Below are 19,874 nucleotides of genomic sequence, written 5' to 3'. Positions count from 1 at the left end.
ACAGCAGAAATTACAGCTTTTTCTTTAATAAAGTGATAAGATGTCACATGAAATAGGACAACTTCAGTAATCCTTTTGCTTAAGTCATGCAAGAGAGGTTTATGAGTTTTTAGAGACTAAATTCAACAACTCCCATGACTTTTCAATTCATTACAAAGTTTCTGCTTGTGTTTAAATCATTTTAAATTAAAAATCACTAACACTTAACTTTTCAAAGGAAATAGGTATTTATATATACTTTTTGAAGGTAGAATGGGTATATAAATGTGATTTGCCATTACAAATGTAATTTTCCACTCAGCATTACATAGCATTTAAATTCAAAGAAAGAGCAAATGAATTCTCCAAATAATAAAATAATTCCCAGTTAGTTATTTTTGTAAGAAATGATAATGCTTGACTTCACTAAAATTCACTATCTATATATTTATATTACACAAACTAAGTAAGTTGACACTAGTCAAAAATACTTGCAAAGCTATGCAAATAGAATTATTTGGGATTCATTTCTAGAACAATGATCATGGATGCAAAGTGTTGCTAAAAGAGTAAATAAAATACAACAAATAAAATACAACATGCCATTAAAAGGAGGAAAGGAAGCTCAAATCCCAGGGTTGGGAAAATGTATTATCCTGGAAAACAAAGATTTCTTTTTTTTTTTTTCTTCCCTCTGACTTCATGGGTTTGGAGATTTCTTACCCACATTTCCATCTGCTTCCACAGCTTTTTCTTAGAGTGATGTGAAAACGGTTGTTTTCCCCATGTCTTTGCAATGCTGTGAGGAGCACAGCATTCCCCTGCCCTTTCTTCCTTTTTAAAAAGCTTTTGGGTAATCATGGGAAATTTAAATAAGTGCCTGTAATTTTCTTTTCTATACTTTTTTCAGACTCATTGCCAAAATTTGATATTAAGATGTTAAGTTTCTTACCCAGTGTACTGAGATGATCTTCTGTAACAAATAATATCATACAGACCTTTTATTTGAGGGAATCAATGGGCTGTTAAAGAATCCAGCTGGTGAGCAGCAGCTAAGCATACACTGCAGCTCTCCGGGGATAACAAGCACAACAGGGAACAGAGGATTTTCTCAAACTTGTTGAGCATGAAGTGCTAGGATTGGCATCCCTTACCCATGAGAGGGGACACTCACTGCAGCAGGCTGCATCTGTGTCCTCTGTGAGAAGCATGGTTGCAGTCCCCTCGTGCTGCAGGAGTGACTTGCTGCTGCTGTGTCCAGCTGGAGTATATCAGTGCCCATGCACAGCTACAGGGTGTGTGACCTATACCCACAGGGGCTGGAAGCACTCTCATTAGCCAGAGCCACGTGACGTGACACTTCAGTGGACAGAGAGGTTGGATTTCAGGGGTGTTTTAAAGATTCCCAGGATTCTGACCTACTTTGTATGCTTCAGAAAGCTATGAGTCACAAAATAATAGAGGCTCATTCTGGAGTAAAAAGAAAATGTAAATAAGTGTCCTGGGAAAAGGTCATGATTTTAAAACACATCTATGGGTGAAGTTATAGGATCCTGGTATTTCTTTTCTGAATTCCAATAGAAGAGAAGATTAAAAACTAAACCACTGACACCAACCACTGTCAAAAACTATAACTGGAATGAAATGAAGCAAAGGGTAGAATTCAGCTAATTTTTTTGCCCCTTTTTAACTAAAGTTAAGAGAATCAATGCTAAAGTACAGGTGCCAATTTGCATTTATGAAAGAGAGTTTTATTTTATTTGTATGTTTGCATTTTTGTGTCTAGGTAACAACATCCACTATAACAGCAACAGTGCTGGGGAGAGCTCTCACATTTCCTGTCTGTAGATGTTGACTTTTAGCAAAGTGTCCAATCCCAATCAGACGCAGAATGTGATTGATAGAGCACATGGGTACAGTCTACTTTTAAAGTCAAATCTTCTTATTTCTGCTGAAATATTTGTAATGTGTTTTAAATAGCTATTGAAGTAGTTTCAATTTTAATTTCATTGAATAGATAAATGAATGAAATGAAAGAATCATACTGCTATAGTGAACTGCATATGCCAAAGTAAACTTAGCTACCAATTGCTGTACAGATTGTCGAGGTGAGAAATGGAGTACTCCTGGCTAGAGAACACAGCCTGAGGCATCCAGAGCTGAGGGGGGATTAGCAATTGAGCTTTGGTATTGCTAAACACTGGCCTTGAATTTATTTAAAATTGCAAAGTTTAACTTAATGTCAACATAGTAGGCAGAAAATGGCTTCATAAAGACTTCCATGTAGCAATCGCACGAATCTGTCAGCGTGTTAGTTTACAAGGCCAAGAAAAGTTTGCAGACAGAAGTAAAGCTTCTAATAGGCTGATATTAAAATATAGATTATATAAGTGAGTCCAAAGTAATGACAGGATGCTTAAAAGTGAGAGGGAAGCATTAGAGAGAATGGTTGAAATGCCGGAATGAGGTTTTTACCCAATACTCCCAATATGGATGGGGATGGAGAAAGGGGGCCAGGGGCCAGAGCTCTAGGGGTCTCCAGAAGGTGGGATGGGGAAACAGTTCTGCCCTAGGGCTTCCAGGAGGAGGCAGCCTGCTATTAGTCTCCTGAGGTTGATTTTTACTTATGTTTTCCAGAAGGAAGGCAATGCACTTNGATGGGATAAACAGCAGACCCATGGTCATTCTTGAGGGTGCTTCACTGGTGGTGGAGGGACTTGGGAGACTGGTGCATGTAGCCTTTCTTGATTACAGTGTAGACTATTAGGCTTGTATTTATTGAAATTGCTTGAAATAAAAGGCTGGATTGTGAGCATCATACTTCCTAAAATGTATACCTCAGTTGAAACATAGATAATAATCCCAAAATTGCTGGAATAGTGAATTCACTTTTGAGTAAAAGTTCATTAAAACATGCAGGTTTATTGATAAGTAAAATGTGGGGGGGCAGATATACAGATCCAAGGGAATCCAATTGTTCTCCCTTATCTCTGGTTTTGTGCAACATAGACCCAGTTACCTACAATCAACTACAAACTGAAAACTTAAAATTAAAAAATCCAGAAATACATATTCCATAAGTATAGAATCTGGCACAGCAATGCTCCAGTCTGACCTGAAAAAATGAACCTCTCCACTTAATGAGAAAAGAATTATAGGCAGTGGTTGCAGAGATCTTTGCTAGGAGTAAATATACATGTGAAACTGCAAAGAAGGAAAAACAAAAGCATGCTACTTTTGCTCTTGAACCTCAAGTTGCAAAAGTTATGGCCACAGCTCTCAGTGTTCAGCTAAGGTCAACAATGTTTTCAAAGAGAGCATCAGTTGTTCCAGGTATCCCCTGGGCAATGTGGATCGTGTCTCTAATTCATAAGGAGGGGTCCCTGTAATTACCCCTCTAAAAATCCCACCAGTCACTCTGCCCAACCACAAAAGCTGGGGCAATGTAGTGTATTGTTAATGAAGCCTCAAGGCCACACACTGGCCACACACTTTCTCAGGGCCCCCTTGACCTCGCTGTTCCTCAGGCTGTAGATGAGGGGGTTCAGCATAGGGGTGAAGATGCTATAAAAGGCTGACACCACCTTATCGTGGTGAGCTGACCTGTAGGATTTGGGTCTTATGTAGATAAAAATGGCAGCTCCATAAAAGAGCCCCACCACAGCCACGTGTGAGGAGCAGGTGGCAAAGGCCTTCTTGCGGGCTTCTGTGGAGCGCATGCGGAGGACAGCAGCCAGGATGAGACTGTAGGAGGTCAGGATGAGGCAGAAGGGCACCAGGAGCATCAACACACAGCAGATGTACATGACATCCTCAAAGACAGACGTGTCAGCACAAGCCAAGCGCACCAGTGTAGGGGCCTCACAGAAGAAATGGTCTATCTCTCGCCTGCTGCAAAACGGGAAGCTCAGGGCAACAACTGCCTGCATCAGCCCGTCAGCTGCTCCCAGGAACCAGGACCCCATGGTCATCCTCAGACACAGTGGCCAGCTCATGAGCATGGGATAGCGCAGAGGGTGGCATATGGCCACATAGCGGTCATAGGACATGGCTGCTAAGAGGAAGCACTCCCCACCACCCAGAGTGAGAAGGAAGAAGATCTGGAAGCCACAGCCAGCAGGGGAGATGGACTTGTTTCCAGTCAAGTAGTCAGCAGCCATTTTGGGCACAATGGTGGAAACGAGCATGGCATCCATGAGGGACAGTTGGCTCAGGAGGAAGTACATGGGCGTATGGAGCCGGAGGTCCAACTGAATCAGGAGAATCATGAGGGCATTGCCCACTAGAGCCGTGAAAGCTATTGTCAGAACCATCCCAAAGAGAAACTGTTGGGCTCTGGAGTGGCCCAAGAGACCTAGGAGAATGAAATCGGAACTGGTGTTCCCACTTTCCATGATTTCAAACAACAGAAGAGACACTGTCACTGGAAACATAGGAGAGAGATTAATTTTTAAATGGCCCTTGTTATTTATATCCTTCTAAATAATCACATGTGTAATAATGAAACCTATTTCAAATCTTTCATCTCTCATTTTTCTTCTTGTTTTTATTTTTGGTGCTGGGGATTGAACTCAGGGGTGCTCGGCCACTGAGCCACATCCCCAGCCCTGTTTTGTATTTTATTTTGAAACAGGGTCTCACTGAGTTCACTAGTGCCTCACCATTGCTAAGGCTGGCTTCTAACCTGCAATTCTTCTGTCTCAGTCTCCCGAGCTGCTGGGATTACAGGCATGTGCCACCATGCCTGGCTTCTTCTACTTTTTAAACATGTTTAAATCAAGATAAAATTAACTAAAAGGGTATTTGTTTTGTCATTTTGAAGTTTCACATGATAAATGCCTCATAGGTTGAGTGTTGATTAATTGGCAAACCAAATCCTAATTCTTGAGAAGTTGGAACTGACATGCAAGAGAGGCTTTTTAGTTAATTGGTGCCCAAATAAATAGGTGAGCAGGAAATGGTGTACGTGTGTCATTCATATTGATGCTTTAGTTGTGTACTGCATGATCAATATTCTTAGAGATGAATTGTCAATATCTTACTTTCAAAAAATGATGTACTTACTAATGAAGATTCCAAATCTAAAACACATGAAACTTGGTTAAAGTACCGAAATCATGATGTTTTACCTGACTCTGACAGAATCTGGAAAGCCCTTTCTAAAACTGGAGGGCTTACCTTCTCAGATCTAGAAGTCAGGAAGACACCGTCTGCAGACAGAAGCATAACTTCATGTGAAGTTGGTAGTACCTTAGTCACTTCCACATTTTTAAACTTAAGGTAATCAGTGTTATTTGAGTTTGTTAGTGTGGAGATCTATTGCTCAATGCACTCATTAATCCTTCAACAGTGCTTTGTATTGATTTAAAGATGCACTATCTACTGGGTAAGGAAAAATCTGGTTCTTTATTACAAAAGTGTGCAGAAACATTAATTTCTTCCTCATTCCCCATAGAATCAAAATCTTTAAATCAATTTTTGTCTTTGATCTTCTCCTACTAGAACTGGATGAAGAAGCCCAGAACTGTACAGATATGGCTACTAGTCTGTCCTCAGGGATGCTGCCTGCTTCATCATACTCACATGGCAGAAGGTGTGCAGTTCTTAGGGAGTGCCAAGATCCACCCTAAGTCCAGATGCTAGTTGTGACTGGAGAGCATCCTGCCTTGGATTGCTCCATCCTGTGGACATACTTCTTTGTCAAATATGTCTTCACCTGCCAACCTCTGTGCTCTGCACACCCCCGAATCACTGAAGCACGATCTGTGTGCCTGGTGACCACATGAAAACCCTGGCCATGGCTCTCACTGGCTTCCCAAGGCTGGAGGAAACCCTAACCCATTCTTCCTTACTCCAACTTCTCAGTGTTAAAGACGGACTAAGCTTAAAACCTGTTTAGAAATCATTATGTAATTCAGTAACTCTAGGATGTTGGGCAAGTTCCTTTAATTTTTTGCACTGTATTAAACATCTTTAAGGGAACAGTGACACAGTGGCCTTAAGTATATTCACATATCGGTACAATCCTCACCAGTGTCTACCTTGAAAACTCTTTTCAACTCCCCAAAATGAAACCATGCACCATTAGAGAGAACTCCCTGTTCTTCTCCCAGGCCACTAGCAGCCTCCATTCTATCTCCCTCCATAAATTGTTGACTCTAAGAAGTTCACCTGGAGGAAGTCACTCCTGTCCTTGTCTGTTTGCACTACTTGCTGTCCATGACCTTGACTCGGGTGCATGGGTGCTGCTTGGTGTGTCAGAGTTCCCTCCTTCTTGACGGTCACTAGAGCCCCACTGGCTGTGGGCAGCACACTTTGCTTATTCCTGTACACTTCAGTGGCCGCCTTGCACTTCCACACACTTTCCTGAGCATTTATGTGATTTTAATGGACATTTGACAGCAGATGTTACAGCTTTTAGTTTAATAAAGTGATAAGATGTCACATGAAATAAGACAACTTCAGTGATCCTTTTGCTTAAGTCATGCAAGAGAGGTTTATGAGGTTTTAGAGAATAAATTCAGCAACTCTCATGACTTTTCAGTTCATTACAAAGTTTCTACTTCTGTTTAAATCATTTTAAATTAAAAATCACTAACACTTAACTTTTCAAAGGAGATAGGGATTTATTATATACTTTTTGAAGGTAGAATGGGTATATAAATGTGACTTGCCATTACAAATGTAATTTTCCAGTCAGTATTACATAGCATTTAAATTCAAAGAAAGAGCAAATGAATTCTACAAATAATAAAATGAATCCCAATTAGTTATTTCTGTAAGAAATGATAGTGTGTGACTTTACTAAAATTAACTATCTATATATTTATATTACACAAATGAAGTAAACTGACACTAGTCAAAAATACTTGCAAAGCTATGCAAATAGAATTATTTGGAATTTATTTGTAGAACGATGATCTTGGATACAAAGTGTTGCTAAAAGAGTAATAAAGCATTAACTCTGCTGGCAAATAAAATACAACATGCCATTAAAAGGAGGAAAGGAAGCTCAAATCCCAGGGTTGGGAAAATGTATTATCCTGAAAAACAAAGATTTCCTTTTTCTTTCTTCCCTCTGACTTCATGGGTTTGGAGATTTCTTACCCACATTTCCATCTCTTCCACAGCTTTTTCTTAGAGTGATGTGAAAACAGTCGCTTTTTCCATGTCTTTGCAATGCTGTCAGGAGCACAGCATTCCCCTGCCCTTCTTCCTTTTTAAAAAGCTTTTGGGTAATCATGGGAAATTTATAGCAGTGCCTGTAATTTTCTTTTCTGTACTTTTTTCATTTTTTTAAATTTATTTATTTTAATTAGGTATATATGAGAGCAGAATACATTTTTTTCACTTTTTTTTATTATTAGTTGTTCCAAACATTACAAAGCTCTATACTTTATTCAGACTCATTGCCAAAATTTGATATTAAAATGTTAAGTTTCTTACCTAGTGTACTGAGATGATCTTCTGTAACAAATAATATCATACAGACCTTTTATTTGAGGGAATCAATGGGCTGTTAAAGAATCCAGCTGGTGAGTACCAGCTAGCACACACTGCAGCTCTCCGGGGGTAACAAGCACAGCAAGGAACAGAGGATTTTCTCAAACTTGTTGAGCATGAAGTGCTAGGATTGGCATCCCCTACCCACGTGAGGGGACACTCACTGCAGCAGGTAGCATCTGCGTCCTCTGTGAGAAGCATGGTAGCAGTCCCCTCGTGCTGCAGGAGTGACTTGCTGCTGCTTTGTCCAGCTGGAGTATATCAGTGCCCATGCACAGTTACAGGGTGTGTGACCTGTACCCACGGGGGCTGGAAGCACTCTCATTAGCCAGAGCCACGTGATGAGACACTTCAGGGTCAAGGGGTTTAGATTTCAGGGGTGTTTTAAAGATTCCCAGGATTCTGACCTACTTTGTATGCTTCAGAAAGCTATGAGTCACAAAATAATAGAGGCTCATTCTGGAGTAAAAAGAAAATGTAAATAAGTGTCCTGGGAAAAGGTCATGATTTTAAAACACATCTATGGGTGAAGTTATAGGATCCTGGTATTTCTTTTCTGAATTCCAATAGAAGAGAAGATTAAAAACTAAACCACTGACACCAACCACTGTCAAAAACTATAACTGGAATGAAATGAAGCAAAGGGTAGAATTCAGCTAATTTTTTTGCCCCTTTTTAACTAAATTTAAGAGAATCAATGCTAAAGTACAGGTGCCAATTTGCATTTATGAAAGAGAGTTTTATTTTATTTGTATGTTTGCATTTTTGTGTCTAGGTAACAACATCCACTATAACAGCAACAGTGCTGGGGAGAGCTCTCACATTTCCTGTCTGTAGATGTTGACTTTTAGCAAAGTGTCCAATCCCAATCAGATGCAGAATGTGATTGATAGAGCACATGGGTACAGTCTACTTTTAAAGTCAAATCTTCTTATTTCTGCTGAAATATTTATAATGTGATTTAAATAGCTATTGAAGTAGTTTCAATTTTAATTTCATTGAATAGATAAATGAATGAAATGAAAGAATCATACTGCTATAGTGAACTGCATATGCCAAAGTAAACTTAGCTACCAATTGCTGTACAGATTGTCAAGGTGAGAAATGGAGTACTCGTGGCTAGAGAACACAGCCTGGGGCATCCAGAGCTGAGGGGTATTAGCACTTGAGCTTTGGTCTTCCTAAAAACTGGCCTTGAATTTATTTAAATTGCAAAGTTAACTTAATGCCAACATGGTAGGCAGAAAATGGCTTCATAAAGACTTCCATGTAGCAATCTCACGAATCTGTCAGCATGTTAGTTTACAAGGCCAAGAAAAGTTTGCCCAAGGTGAGCCAGGCCATAGCGGTCAATCCCTGCCATGTCCTTGGTGGTTGCTGCAGGGAGGGTAATGAGAGCTCTGCCTCTCCTGTGAATATGCAAGCACTAACTTTTCCTTTAGTTTCCCTAATAAGGTGAAGTACATGTCAATGGGATCAAACAGCATGTGCTACATTTGTCTTACTTTTATTTTCTCCAGAATTGTATCTCTGAAATTCATCCATATAATAATAGGTACCTAAATGTTAGATTTGGTGCAAAATTACCTGTTCATTCTGTTCCAATGTTAGTAGATGTTAGACTAGTTTTCATTTTTGGGATGATAAAAATGATGCTCTCCAGACCCTTTTGTGTATGTGTTCAGTAAATATTTATGCAAATTTGGGGCATCTATACCTAGAAGTGAAATTGGCAGGACAAAGAGAATGTGGAGTTTAATTTTTTAGATTATACAAAAATGTCTCCTACAATGGCTTTCCCAACTAGCTGTAAAAGACTCTCCTTTATGTATGGGGCAATTTTTGTTATTTTCTCTTATTAACTTGAGACCTTCTGAGTTTGAAGTGGACATCATTTGAGTTTTGCTCATGTCTGCTAGGCTGAGGACCTTTCCAACACTGACTAACAATGCTGTGACGTGACACTTCAAGGTGATTGAACTAGGATTAAGCCCCGACTTCTTTATTAAGACTCCTAAAGCACAAGAATTAATTCCAAGAATCAATAAATGAGATGGATTCAAACTAAAAAGCTTCCTCTCAGCAAAAGAAAAAATCAGTGAGGTGAATAGAGAGCCTACAATATGGGAACAAATTTTTACTACATGCTCGTCAGATACAATATAAATCTCTAGGAGATATAAGGAACTCAAAAATCTTAACACCAAAAAACAAATAACCTAATCAATAAATGGGTCAAGGAACTGAACAGGCACTTCTCAGACGAAGATATACAATCAATCAACAAATATACGAAAAAATATTCAATATCTCTAGTAATTAGAGAAATGCAAATCCACGCTACTCTAAGATTTCTTCTCACTCCATTCAGAATGCCAGCTATTAAGAATACAAACAACAATAAGTGTTGTCGAGGATGTGGGGAAAAAGGTACTCTCATACATTGCTGGTGGGACTGCAACTAGGTGCAGCCAATATGGAAAGCAGTTTGGAGATTCCTTGGAATACTGGGAATGGAACCACTATTTTACCCAGCTATCCCACTCCTTGGTTTTATACCCAAAGGACTTCAAAACTGCATACTACAGGGACACAGCCACATCAATGTTTATAGCAGCACAATTCACAATAACTAAATTGTGGAACCAACCTAGATGCCCTTCAGTAGATGAAAGGATAAAGACAATGTGGTATGTGTATACACACACACACACACATGCACACACATACACACACAGTGGAATATTATTCAGCATTAAAAGAGAATAAAATCATGGCACTTGCAGGTAAATGGATGGAGTTGGAGAATATAATGCTAAGTAAAGTTAGCCAAAATCCCCCCCAAAACAAATGCCAAATGTTTTCTCTGATTTAAGGCTGTGGTGGCCATAAGGGGGTGGGGATCATGGGAGGATAGGGCAAAGGGAAAAGCAGGAGGGAGAGGAAGGGAAGGAGCATGGGGGTAGGAAAGACAGTGGAATGAGATGGACAACAATACCTTAAGTACATGTATGAAGACACAAATGGTGTGACTCTACTTTGTGTACAACTAGAGATGTGAATATTTGTGCTCTATGTGTGTAATATGAGTTTTAATGCATTCTGCTGTCATATAAAACGTTAAAAATAAAAAAAAGATAATTGGCCTTGTTTACTGAGCTCTGGGACATTATCTAGATATGTAGAGATTCTTTCACAGCATAGCTATGTGGCTATTTCAGCTGGTTTGAGCTGCTTGCATTTCAATGCATTGTATAGTTTAAAGTAAATCTTTCTCTAACTTATCAATATTTTTCTTCATGCTTGGCAAGGTGTTTTTTTTCACATATAAAATACTTCTTTACCTAAACCCTGATAACATTTGCCTGTATTATCTTCTTGAAATTATTGCCGTACCTTAAATGTTAAGATAAAAATCTACCTGGTTTTACAGATTAGCTAGAAAATAAGTCTTTTTAAGTGTATGTGGATATTCAATTGAGTCAGCCACTTTACACACAAAGACAAGAGCTTTCCTACAGCCTCCTTTGTCTTAAGACAGTAATCAGGGTATGAGTTCTATTGTAGTTGCCCTATTTTGCTTTATTGACCTTTATTTGCTCAACAATAATAATTACTTAATTATCACATTTTAAGTAAATTCTGTTACTCTATAGCACAAACAATTTCATTTGTGGAATTGGAAGACAACCGGAAAAATGAAGTCTGTTTGGAGCTACTTTATTCTCTAACATGGTTAAAAGCTCTGCAGTGTGCACGTGTACACACACACACTGACTCGCTGAGAAAATTTAATGAAGGGCAATATTGAATGAATTTAGGCAGTAAGTTGGAGAAAAATCCCCCTTTTAAAAAATTGTATAGTTGATAGGGAATTTATGTTTTTCCATTAGCTATGATTTAATTCATTTTTTCTCAGCAATATTAATATTTCCTCAGGAAAGATTTTGGTCTTTATGTAGAACTTTCGTAATTCTGAATTGGTATTTGGTGGTAATATAAATTTAATATTTGTTCACATAGCTCATAATGTTCTCTAAGTTTTATCATACATTATTTTAATCTCCATTCCTTGGGTGGTTTGAATGACTTTTTTTTTCCATCCCAATGTTCAGAGACATCAAGATCTTGCTGTTGTACTCTCCGGCAAATGCCAATCTGACATGCATCCAGATGTGTGCCCTGGGGCGAATGCTGGTGTGCTCACACCACCAGTGTTTGCAGGTGTCCCAAAGAGGAGCAGCTTGTCCCTGTCACAAGGGGAAGCTCTGGTAAGTCATATGAGTCATGGAACAGGATTCCACACACAAGACAGCAGTGGGAATGAGCTGGCCACACCTACAAGAGCTCCACAGACAGACTTCACCAACAGGTGGGGAGGCCGAGGTGCACAGAAATACAAGACACGTGCTGCATGCCCAGCACTCCAGCAACAGGCTCAGTCAACCAGTGTGTCACTATAAGCATCACAGCTGTACAGGAAGCAAGAATGGGTGGACAGTGGGAGAAGGTGGGGATTCTCATGGGTGGGAAGTGTTGGCCCATCAGTCCCTGTGTGTTCAGTGGTGCCTCGTGGACACACGTTGGGCTAATCCCCACTTCTCTGCAGATCTTTATGGCCATAGGATGATAAACTACAAATTCAGAATGAAGGGGCAGGTTGAGGAGGGTATGTGAGGAGTGGCAGGACTTGAGCAGCCATGCAGCTTTATTGCTCGGGTGGGGGCCAGGTCTATTGTTGCACATCATGTTAGGAGCTGTTACCAGTGTGAGCCATTCATGGTCAACAAGTATCTCAACCAAAAATGAAGGCGAAGCCATTGCACACGCCCATGAGTAAAAATATTGACCGTGGATATAAAAGGTTTTGTCACGGACTCTCCAGAACATTTCACATCAAATGTGTCTTTTCTTCCCTGTGACTGCAGCCAGGTTGGGCTTATTAGCTGCTGGATCACACTCTGCACAACATCACTCCAGTGTTTTCAGCAAAGTACTGACTTATCATCGTCCTTGGGCACTGGGGAATTCTGATGCGTCATTGACTTGTATATAAGGTGTTAAAGCTATTCTGGAAAATGTGTGTTTCTTTTAAAAATATACATTACCCATAACCAAGCAATTTTAGTCACAAGTATATATCCAAGATGACTGAGATTATATGTCCACTAATCAGAAAAAAAAAAGCAAAACAGATCACCATAAAAATCTTCATGGCTGTTACTTTCTTCATAGTCACAAATATTCAATGCTAGAATAAAAATGATTGTTATATAGTATAATGTAGTATAATGCTAATCAGTAAAAAAATAATTACATGAAAATATGAAGCATGTAAAATTTTATAAACAGGTTGAGGAAAAGAAGCTAGAAAGGCAAAAGCATTTCTGCTCAATGGTGATGAAGTCAAAATGATGATTGGTGTTTCCAGGCACAGGTGTTACCAAGGAAGGTCCACAGGGAACCACATGATGGGACTGTTTCTGTCTTGGCTTACACCAGTACTCCACCCTGTCCGCCACTCAGGCAACATGGTACCCTGAGCATGAGTTCTCCTCCTTCCCCCACATTTAACATCCTATCGGTCCACACTGCTCCTTCTCCCCTTTCCTGACCGTGGCCTCTTCCCACTTCCCACCATCACCCAGGGGTGGCACCCACCTGCTGAGAAGCCTAATGCTTCCTGGCTCTGGCCCTTGATCCCCAAGTGGAGCTGGCTGGGGGCTCTCTCTGTGACGACCAAACACACGGCACCTTTTGTAGAGTCCTCGACAGCAGCACCCACTCCTGGAGAAAGGTGAAAACAGGAAACCCGCACATCATGGCTACCCAGTCCCAGATCCCTGAGGGAATACGTAAGCACCTTCTGCATTCTGGATGAGGAACATCAAAAATAAGGACAGTATTTTCTTCTTTGGAAAAGTTTTCCCATCTTCATTTTCATCATTGTTTTGGCTGTTTCCTTTGGGTTATTCTCCCTTTTCTAAAAGTCTTATCTGCAGGACAATTATGGAAAATGCTCTCCTTGCTGCAAAGTCATTTTCTGAATCAAGCCCCCATGGCCCATGGGCGGTGAGTGGTTGGTAAGCCGTGCTTCCCAGGTGAGCATTGCCTGCTCCTGGTCTCCTGGGAGACATCCGCTCACACACTCTGTGCCTGTGTCTGAGTGCCTTGGGTCTGAGTGCCAATTCCCTGGGGCTGCCAGTGTCCCCACCAGTCCCGAGCCTGGGATGGCAGAGATGCTCCTTCTGACTGTCCTCCTGCTTTTTTCAGCATAAGGAAAAAAAAAAAAAGCCCCTGGGCAGCTCGAGTCTTTCCAAACCTGAACGTTCTTATGCGTGGTCTCCTTATGGTAAAGTTGGGAAATTTCCCCAAGAATCAGGTCAAGGGACTGAAAGGCACGCGGGAATTTCAAACCCAGAGAAATCATGGGAGGGAGAGAGCGTAAAAGGAGGCATGAGGACCACGGAGCTATGCAAGATGACTCACCCAGGAACAAGGAGCACAGGAGCTTCGAGGCCTGGGAAGCAGAGGGGCACTGGCTTGTCTGCGAGGCACAGGCGAACAGGAGCCTGAATTCGGCTGCTCCGGGCTCAGTGTGTGTTCTGAGAGGAGCAGGCTATTCGCCCCAGATCCACGTTATCTCAGCAATGCCTAGTGATCTTGAGCAAACAACATTTAGACGGTTTAAGACTCCCTATGCCCGCACAGCTGAAGAGGTCAGAGACTTGATACCTCCGTGCCCGCCGCCATGTTCAAATCCTGTATTTATTTATTTGAATGGAGTTTTGCCAACAAGCTAAGGGCATCAATTTGTTGCTGAGTCTGGCATTGAACTTGTGAGCCTCCTGACTTGGTTTTTTTTTTTTTTTTTTGGAAAAGAAATTTATAAAAGAAACTCTCCCTACAATGTACTTTATCAGACTTTAGGTGATGGTTGAGTGGGGAAACGATAATTTGCTGTTCTTGCCAGATGCAGACTGTATGTTTACTTAAATTCTTTTAAGGAATTTGTGGTAATTCTTTCACAGTGATCACTTCTGACTTAGGAGAGTGAGAGGTTGTTTTAGAAAGTAAGATAGTTCCCATAATGATTTTAATATTACATGCAGAAATGTGGGTAAGATCTGCTGTGTGCACTCTGGATCCAGTGACCAGGGTCTCACAAGGGGATGTGAGGCCACTGTCCTACGTAAGAGAGGGGCTGTCTGAAGGGCTACTGAAGGCCACACCGTGCTCTCCGCTCTCCGCTGCTCCTCATGACTCTTCCTGAGGCTGTGGTGAACTCTTCAGGGCTTTGGGTCATGATGAGTTTCTTATTCTGAAGGTTCTGCTTGTGTTTCAACTTTTATCTGGAGGTTATGTATGTGGAGCACTCCCTCTCCCTGGAGCCATCGTCATCTTGGATATAAATGACTTTCCTTCTTCACAGGTCAACTGAGTACATTTGTAGGAGTTTATTTTGGGTCTCTATTCTGTTCTAGTTTATGGCAGTCTCTTGGCAGTTCCAGACTCTCAGTTCTGTCTATTTTATGGCAATACCATGATGATCCCAGACTCTCGATTCTGTTCTATTTTTTGGCAGTACCGTATTTTTTCCAGACTTCCTTTTCGGTCATTTTGATGTGAGTGTTTATCTTTTTCTTTGCTGCTCATCATTTTTATAGAATTATTTAGGTTTTTCTTCTGTAAAACTAAATTTCCACTGGGTGAATTGATGCATGCTTCTAATCCTAGCAGCTGGAAGCTGAGGCAGGAGGATAACAAATTTAAATGGTAGCCTTAGAAACTCATGAGGCAATTAGTGAGAAAGTTAGTGAGTACTGTCTCAAAATAAGAAATGTGCTGGGAATGTGGCTCAGTGGTTAAGTGCCCTGGGGTTAATCCCTGATTTTTTCTTTTCTCCACCATAATCAAATAAATAAAACTAAATTTCTTGTACATTTCTTAAAAGTGTTTTAGTCTTTCACATTTGGATGTATAATAAATGGACTTTTGTAGAGGAATGTAGTGCCTTTTGGCACCTAGATTCCAGTTTGTCTGGACCATCATTTTGATCTGTCTCTACAACATTAATCTTTTTATGCTGTGAAGCCCAGCCAAATAGTCTCGGTCCCTTGCTAACATCTTGTTATACTGTGCTCTCAGGAGGTCACATGTTTAAGTCCTTGAGTATGCTTGTGTGTCAGGGGCCTAGGCCAGTCTGGTAGGTGATCTTGCTAGTTGTTCCATCGCTGTGCAGACATCATAGCATGCTCACAGATGTCCATGGAGTAGCCTGTTTCACTCCCAGACTCTGTCAGATACTTGAAGTTTCTGGGCTGCAAACCTGCTGCTTTACCACACTCTGGAAGAGCTCATGTGTTGGTTTACTTGCACCAGCATTGCTACAGGCACTAGGAACCTCTTTCACAGCAGACAACCATCACACATGGGTCACATCCTTTATGAAAGTGTCCTTGAACAGAATATGCCTATGTGGCACATTACTACTTCATGCTAGGGAGCTGGCTGCTCTTCATAAGAGTTTGACAATCATTGGGCATACATTGTTGCCACAGTCTGGCTGGGCACAATATAACCGGGAGGTCATGAGCTACTTGTAGGTTCAAATAGGAACTACTTTATTGCCAGAACCCAACAGGAACTCTCTCGAATTCCATGGAAACTCCGCAAGAACCAACGGGAACTCAACGGGAACTCCATGAGAACTCAATAGTAGCAGGCACCCGAGGGAGCAGGAGCTGCCTTATTGCCAGACAGCAGAGGTTTATATACACAACTGAATACACAGCTTGTTTCAATTTAGCATCATCCAGTTATAGCAATCAGTCATTATCTTAATAATTATACACAGCTTAACTTAATTATCATGATCTTAATGGCTCGCTGGCATTACTTCTCAACCACTGCTTCTGGCAAAATGTCAGGCGCCATCTTGGCTTGTTTGTGGCTCTCAACACATTGTTGCTATGAGGTTTAGAAAAGTAATTTCTACTGTTTATTAAGGAGATTATTATGAGACTTATAAAATGTTGTAAGAGTGTTATTTGGACAATGTGATATCTTGGGGTCATTGAGTTATTTCTAAGAAAAGTGGCATCTTTCCACTTAGACCATCTTCTTTGACATTAACCACAAGAAAGTATCAATTTTTTTGTGTTTATTAATCATTGTTCTTATTTACTAGTTGGCTAAATTTGTTCTATAGAAAAGCAGCTAGAAAATTCTAGTTACTATTTTAGTGTAATCACACAGGATGAGCTCAGTCCCCAGTTAACACCTTGTGACAACCTGTGTGAAAGGTTGCCTAAATGTTGTTTATGAGGGAAGCTCCTTAGTGACCCCATGCCAAGAGGGTGTTTTGGGAGAGCTGATTCTAGGCATTTATTTAAGAATGGAGCAATAGTCTTGCAGAAGGAAACAGGAGCTCAGTAAATACCATGTTGTTATCATTAACTGTGTAGGCACAGTGAACCACTGTGGTTAGCAGGATCTGTCCCAACTGATGAGTCTCTGAATTTCAGCAATTTCCTACTCAGTCAAATTTCTTTTCTAAGGATAAGTAATATCTGGGGTGCTAATATTATCTCTCTACTGCACAGGAAGTTCCTAGGATGTGTAATAGAGGGGCAAACAACAAAGAAGTTATCAGTGATCAGGAAGCCAGTCTTACTTCCTATGAACTCACCAAAAGAAGAGTGTAAAACACTATACTGTTTGCTTTTTTAGTGGGCCAATCCTAATGTTGGAATGGCTATGTAGAATTAAGTGTAGTAAATATTTGATGGACCAAATCATGGAATTAACTGGAAAGCCAGAGAATCATTGAACATCATGCATGTTGAGTCTAGATTCCTCATGCTGTCAATCTCTCTTGGCTTCCACTACACTTATGTGGGATATTTTAGATCTTAGTGACCCTTAAGGATGTGGCTGTGAACTTCACCCAAGAGGAGTGGGCTTTTCTGGATCCTTCCCAGAAGAACATTTATACAGATGTGATGCAGGAAGTCCTCAGAGACCTGGCTTTTATAGGTAATAATGATGTTTTTTATAATTAATCCAATTGAGAACTCCCGTTTATTTTGTTCATTTATGTAGAATGTAAAAAAGGAATCATTTGATAAATTATTGCAGCATGAAAGGCACCTGGAATTTGGCAAAATTTTGCTAGGTCCTAAGAATTTATAATGATTGTTCTGGGTTGGTATTTTTAGGAATCAAATGGGAAGACAAGGGCATTGAAGATCAAATTGAAAGTTCTGGAGGCAATCTAAGGTAATTGTACTCAGAAGTGGAAGCAACACCCTTGAGGGATACTGAGAATGTCATAATTTTTAAAAGAAACCAACCAAAGAAATATGCACAACTTGTATTTATTCTTATAAGATTGTTTACTAGAAACATATACTTAACTGTAACAGATAGTCTTTTCAAAGTACGTGACATGCAAAACATACTATGAAACTGGATATGGAAATATCATTATTTGGATAATAGTCATAGGGAAGCTGTTTTGCAAAGTATTGTCTCTTTCAATCTCTTTATTTTCAGGAAATTTGAATAAGTCAGAAAACCTAGGCTTTACCTGCTGTTGGTAGAAATGTTAGCCTAAGACTTATTAATAAATAGAAAATCATGAATGAATCAAGCATTGATAATGTGCTGGTCATTCATCAAAGAAATCATATGGTAAACTTGAAAGGTAAAGAAGATAGTGTGGGGAAACTTTAAGTGAGATTCCAAATCTTAACCTGCCCCCCCCCCCGAAAAAGCAAACATTGTAAATCCATGTTACTTTATGACTGTATTATGTGTGCAAAAGACTTCATATGTCCTTCATTCCTTCATAGGCACATCACATCTCACTCTGGACACAAACAGTACAAGAATGAGGAATGTGAAGAAAATCCATGCGAATTTAAACAATGCAAGAAATCTCTGGTTTCTCTCAAAAATGTACAAACACAAATGTTAACACAAATGGGAGATGAACCTTCTAAAATTACAGCATGTGGGAAAGTCTTCAGTTGTTCCAGTTGTATTCAAGGACATGTAGAAACTCATGTTGGGTGGCAACCTCTGAAGGTAAACGATGTGGTGAAGCATTTTCTTCTCTAACAGATGTTCAAAGACACATGATAACACCCAGTGGGGATAAAACTTTTAAGTGCAAAGTCTGTGGAAAGTCTCTTATTTCTGTTCCTTATTAAGAAGACATGAAAGAACGCATTCTGGGGAGGAAACCCTATTAGTGTAAACAAGGTGGTTGAACCTTTATTTCACTCACAAGTATTCAAAGTCACATGGTCACGCACACTGTAGATGCATGTTTTAAATATAAGGTATGTGGGAAAGACTTTGCTTATCCCAGTTTATTTAGAATACATCAGAGAATGCACACTGGAGAGAAACCCCATGAATTTAAGCACTGTGACAAAGTCTTCATTGAGTCCTCTACCCTTCATTCACATGAAGAAACTCATAGTGGAGAGAAGCCCTATGAATGTCAACAGTGTGGGAAAGGCTACACTACTTCCTCTCACCTCCAAATACATGAACAAATTCATAGTGGAAATAAGCCATATGAATGTAAGCAGTGTGGCAAAACCTTTACTTGCTCCTCTAGCCTTCACTCACATGAACAAACTCATACTGGAGAGAAGCCCTGTGAATGTAAACAGTGTGGTAAATACTTTGCTAAATTCAGTTATCTTAAAAAACATGGAAGAACTCATACTGGAGAGAAGGCCTATGATTGTAAACAATGTGGAAATGCCTGTACTTCATTCAGTCAGCTTTACTCACATAAACGAATTCATACTGCAGAAATACTGTACTAATGAAAGCAATTGGCCAAGTCATCTGTTATTACTGTTCTACTCATAAACATGTAGCAAGGTTACTGGAAGAAAAAACTTTGAATTTAAACTGTGGTAAATCAATATTCTCTGTCAACTTCAAAGACAAGAAAGGGCTTAAACTGATATGTATGTGTGTGTGTGTGATATATATATACACACATATACACATACATAAACATACACACACCTCTCCTATCTGAGTCTATACCCAAGGGTCTATACCCAGGAAGAGTTCACTATGGCATTACAATTATACATAACAGTGGAGTTCACTGTGACATTCATCTATACACATAACATAAATTGCTTCAATTCATTCTTTCCCATTCCTTCTCCTTCCCTCTGATGCTCTTTCTTTAATTTTCTTCCTCCTATTTAATACATGTATTTTTTCAATGGTGCATTATAATTATACACAGAAGTGGGATTCATTGTGCCATGTTTATTTATGCATATAGGATGATTTGGTCAACTTTATTCCCCAGTTCTTCCTCTTTTGCTACTACCTCTAACCCCTGATCTCCA

The 19,874-nt window shown here is 40.0% G+C and overlaps 1 protein-coding gene across 1 annotated transcript; it reads right to left on the bottom strand.

Moving 5' to 3' along the window:
* Positions 1–3,345: 3,345 nt before the first annotated feature.
* Positions 3,346–13,549, bottom strand: LOC107153280 (olfactory receptor 2T33-like). The gene is made up of 2 exons (XM_015498816.2): positions 13,524–13,549; positions 3,346–4,356 (listed from the first exon to the last, which is right to left on the bottom strand). The coding sequence occupies exons 1-2, from the start codon at positions 13,547–13,549 to the stop codon at positions 3,447–3,449; spliced, it is 936 nt and encodes a 311-aa protein (XP_015354302.2). The 3' UTR covers positions 3,346–3,446.
* Positions 13,550–19,874: the final 6,325 nt, after the last annotated feature.

The sequence above is a fragment of the Marmota marmota genome, unplaced genomic scaffold, assembly GCF_001458135.2.
Source record: "Marmota marmota marmota unplaced genomic scaffold, marMar, whole genome shotgun sequence".
Lineage (NCBI taxonomy): Eukaryota > Metazoa > Chordata > Mammalia > Rodentia > Sciuridae > Marmota > Marmota marmota.
The sequence above is the reverse complement of the archived record's forward strand: the minus strand, read 5'-3'. Positions and strand labels throughout refer to the sequence as shown.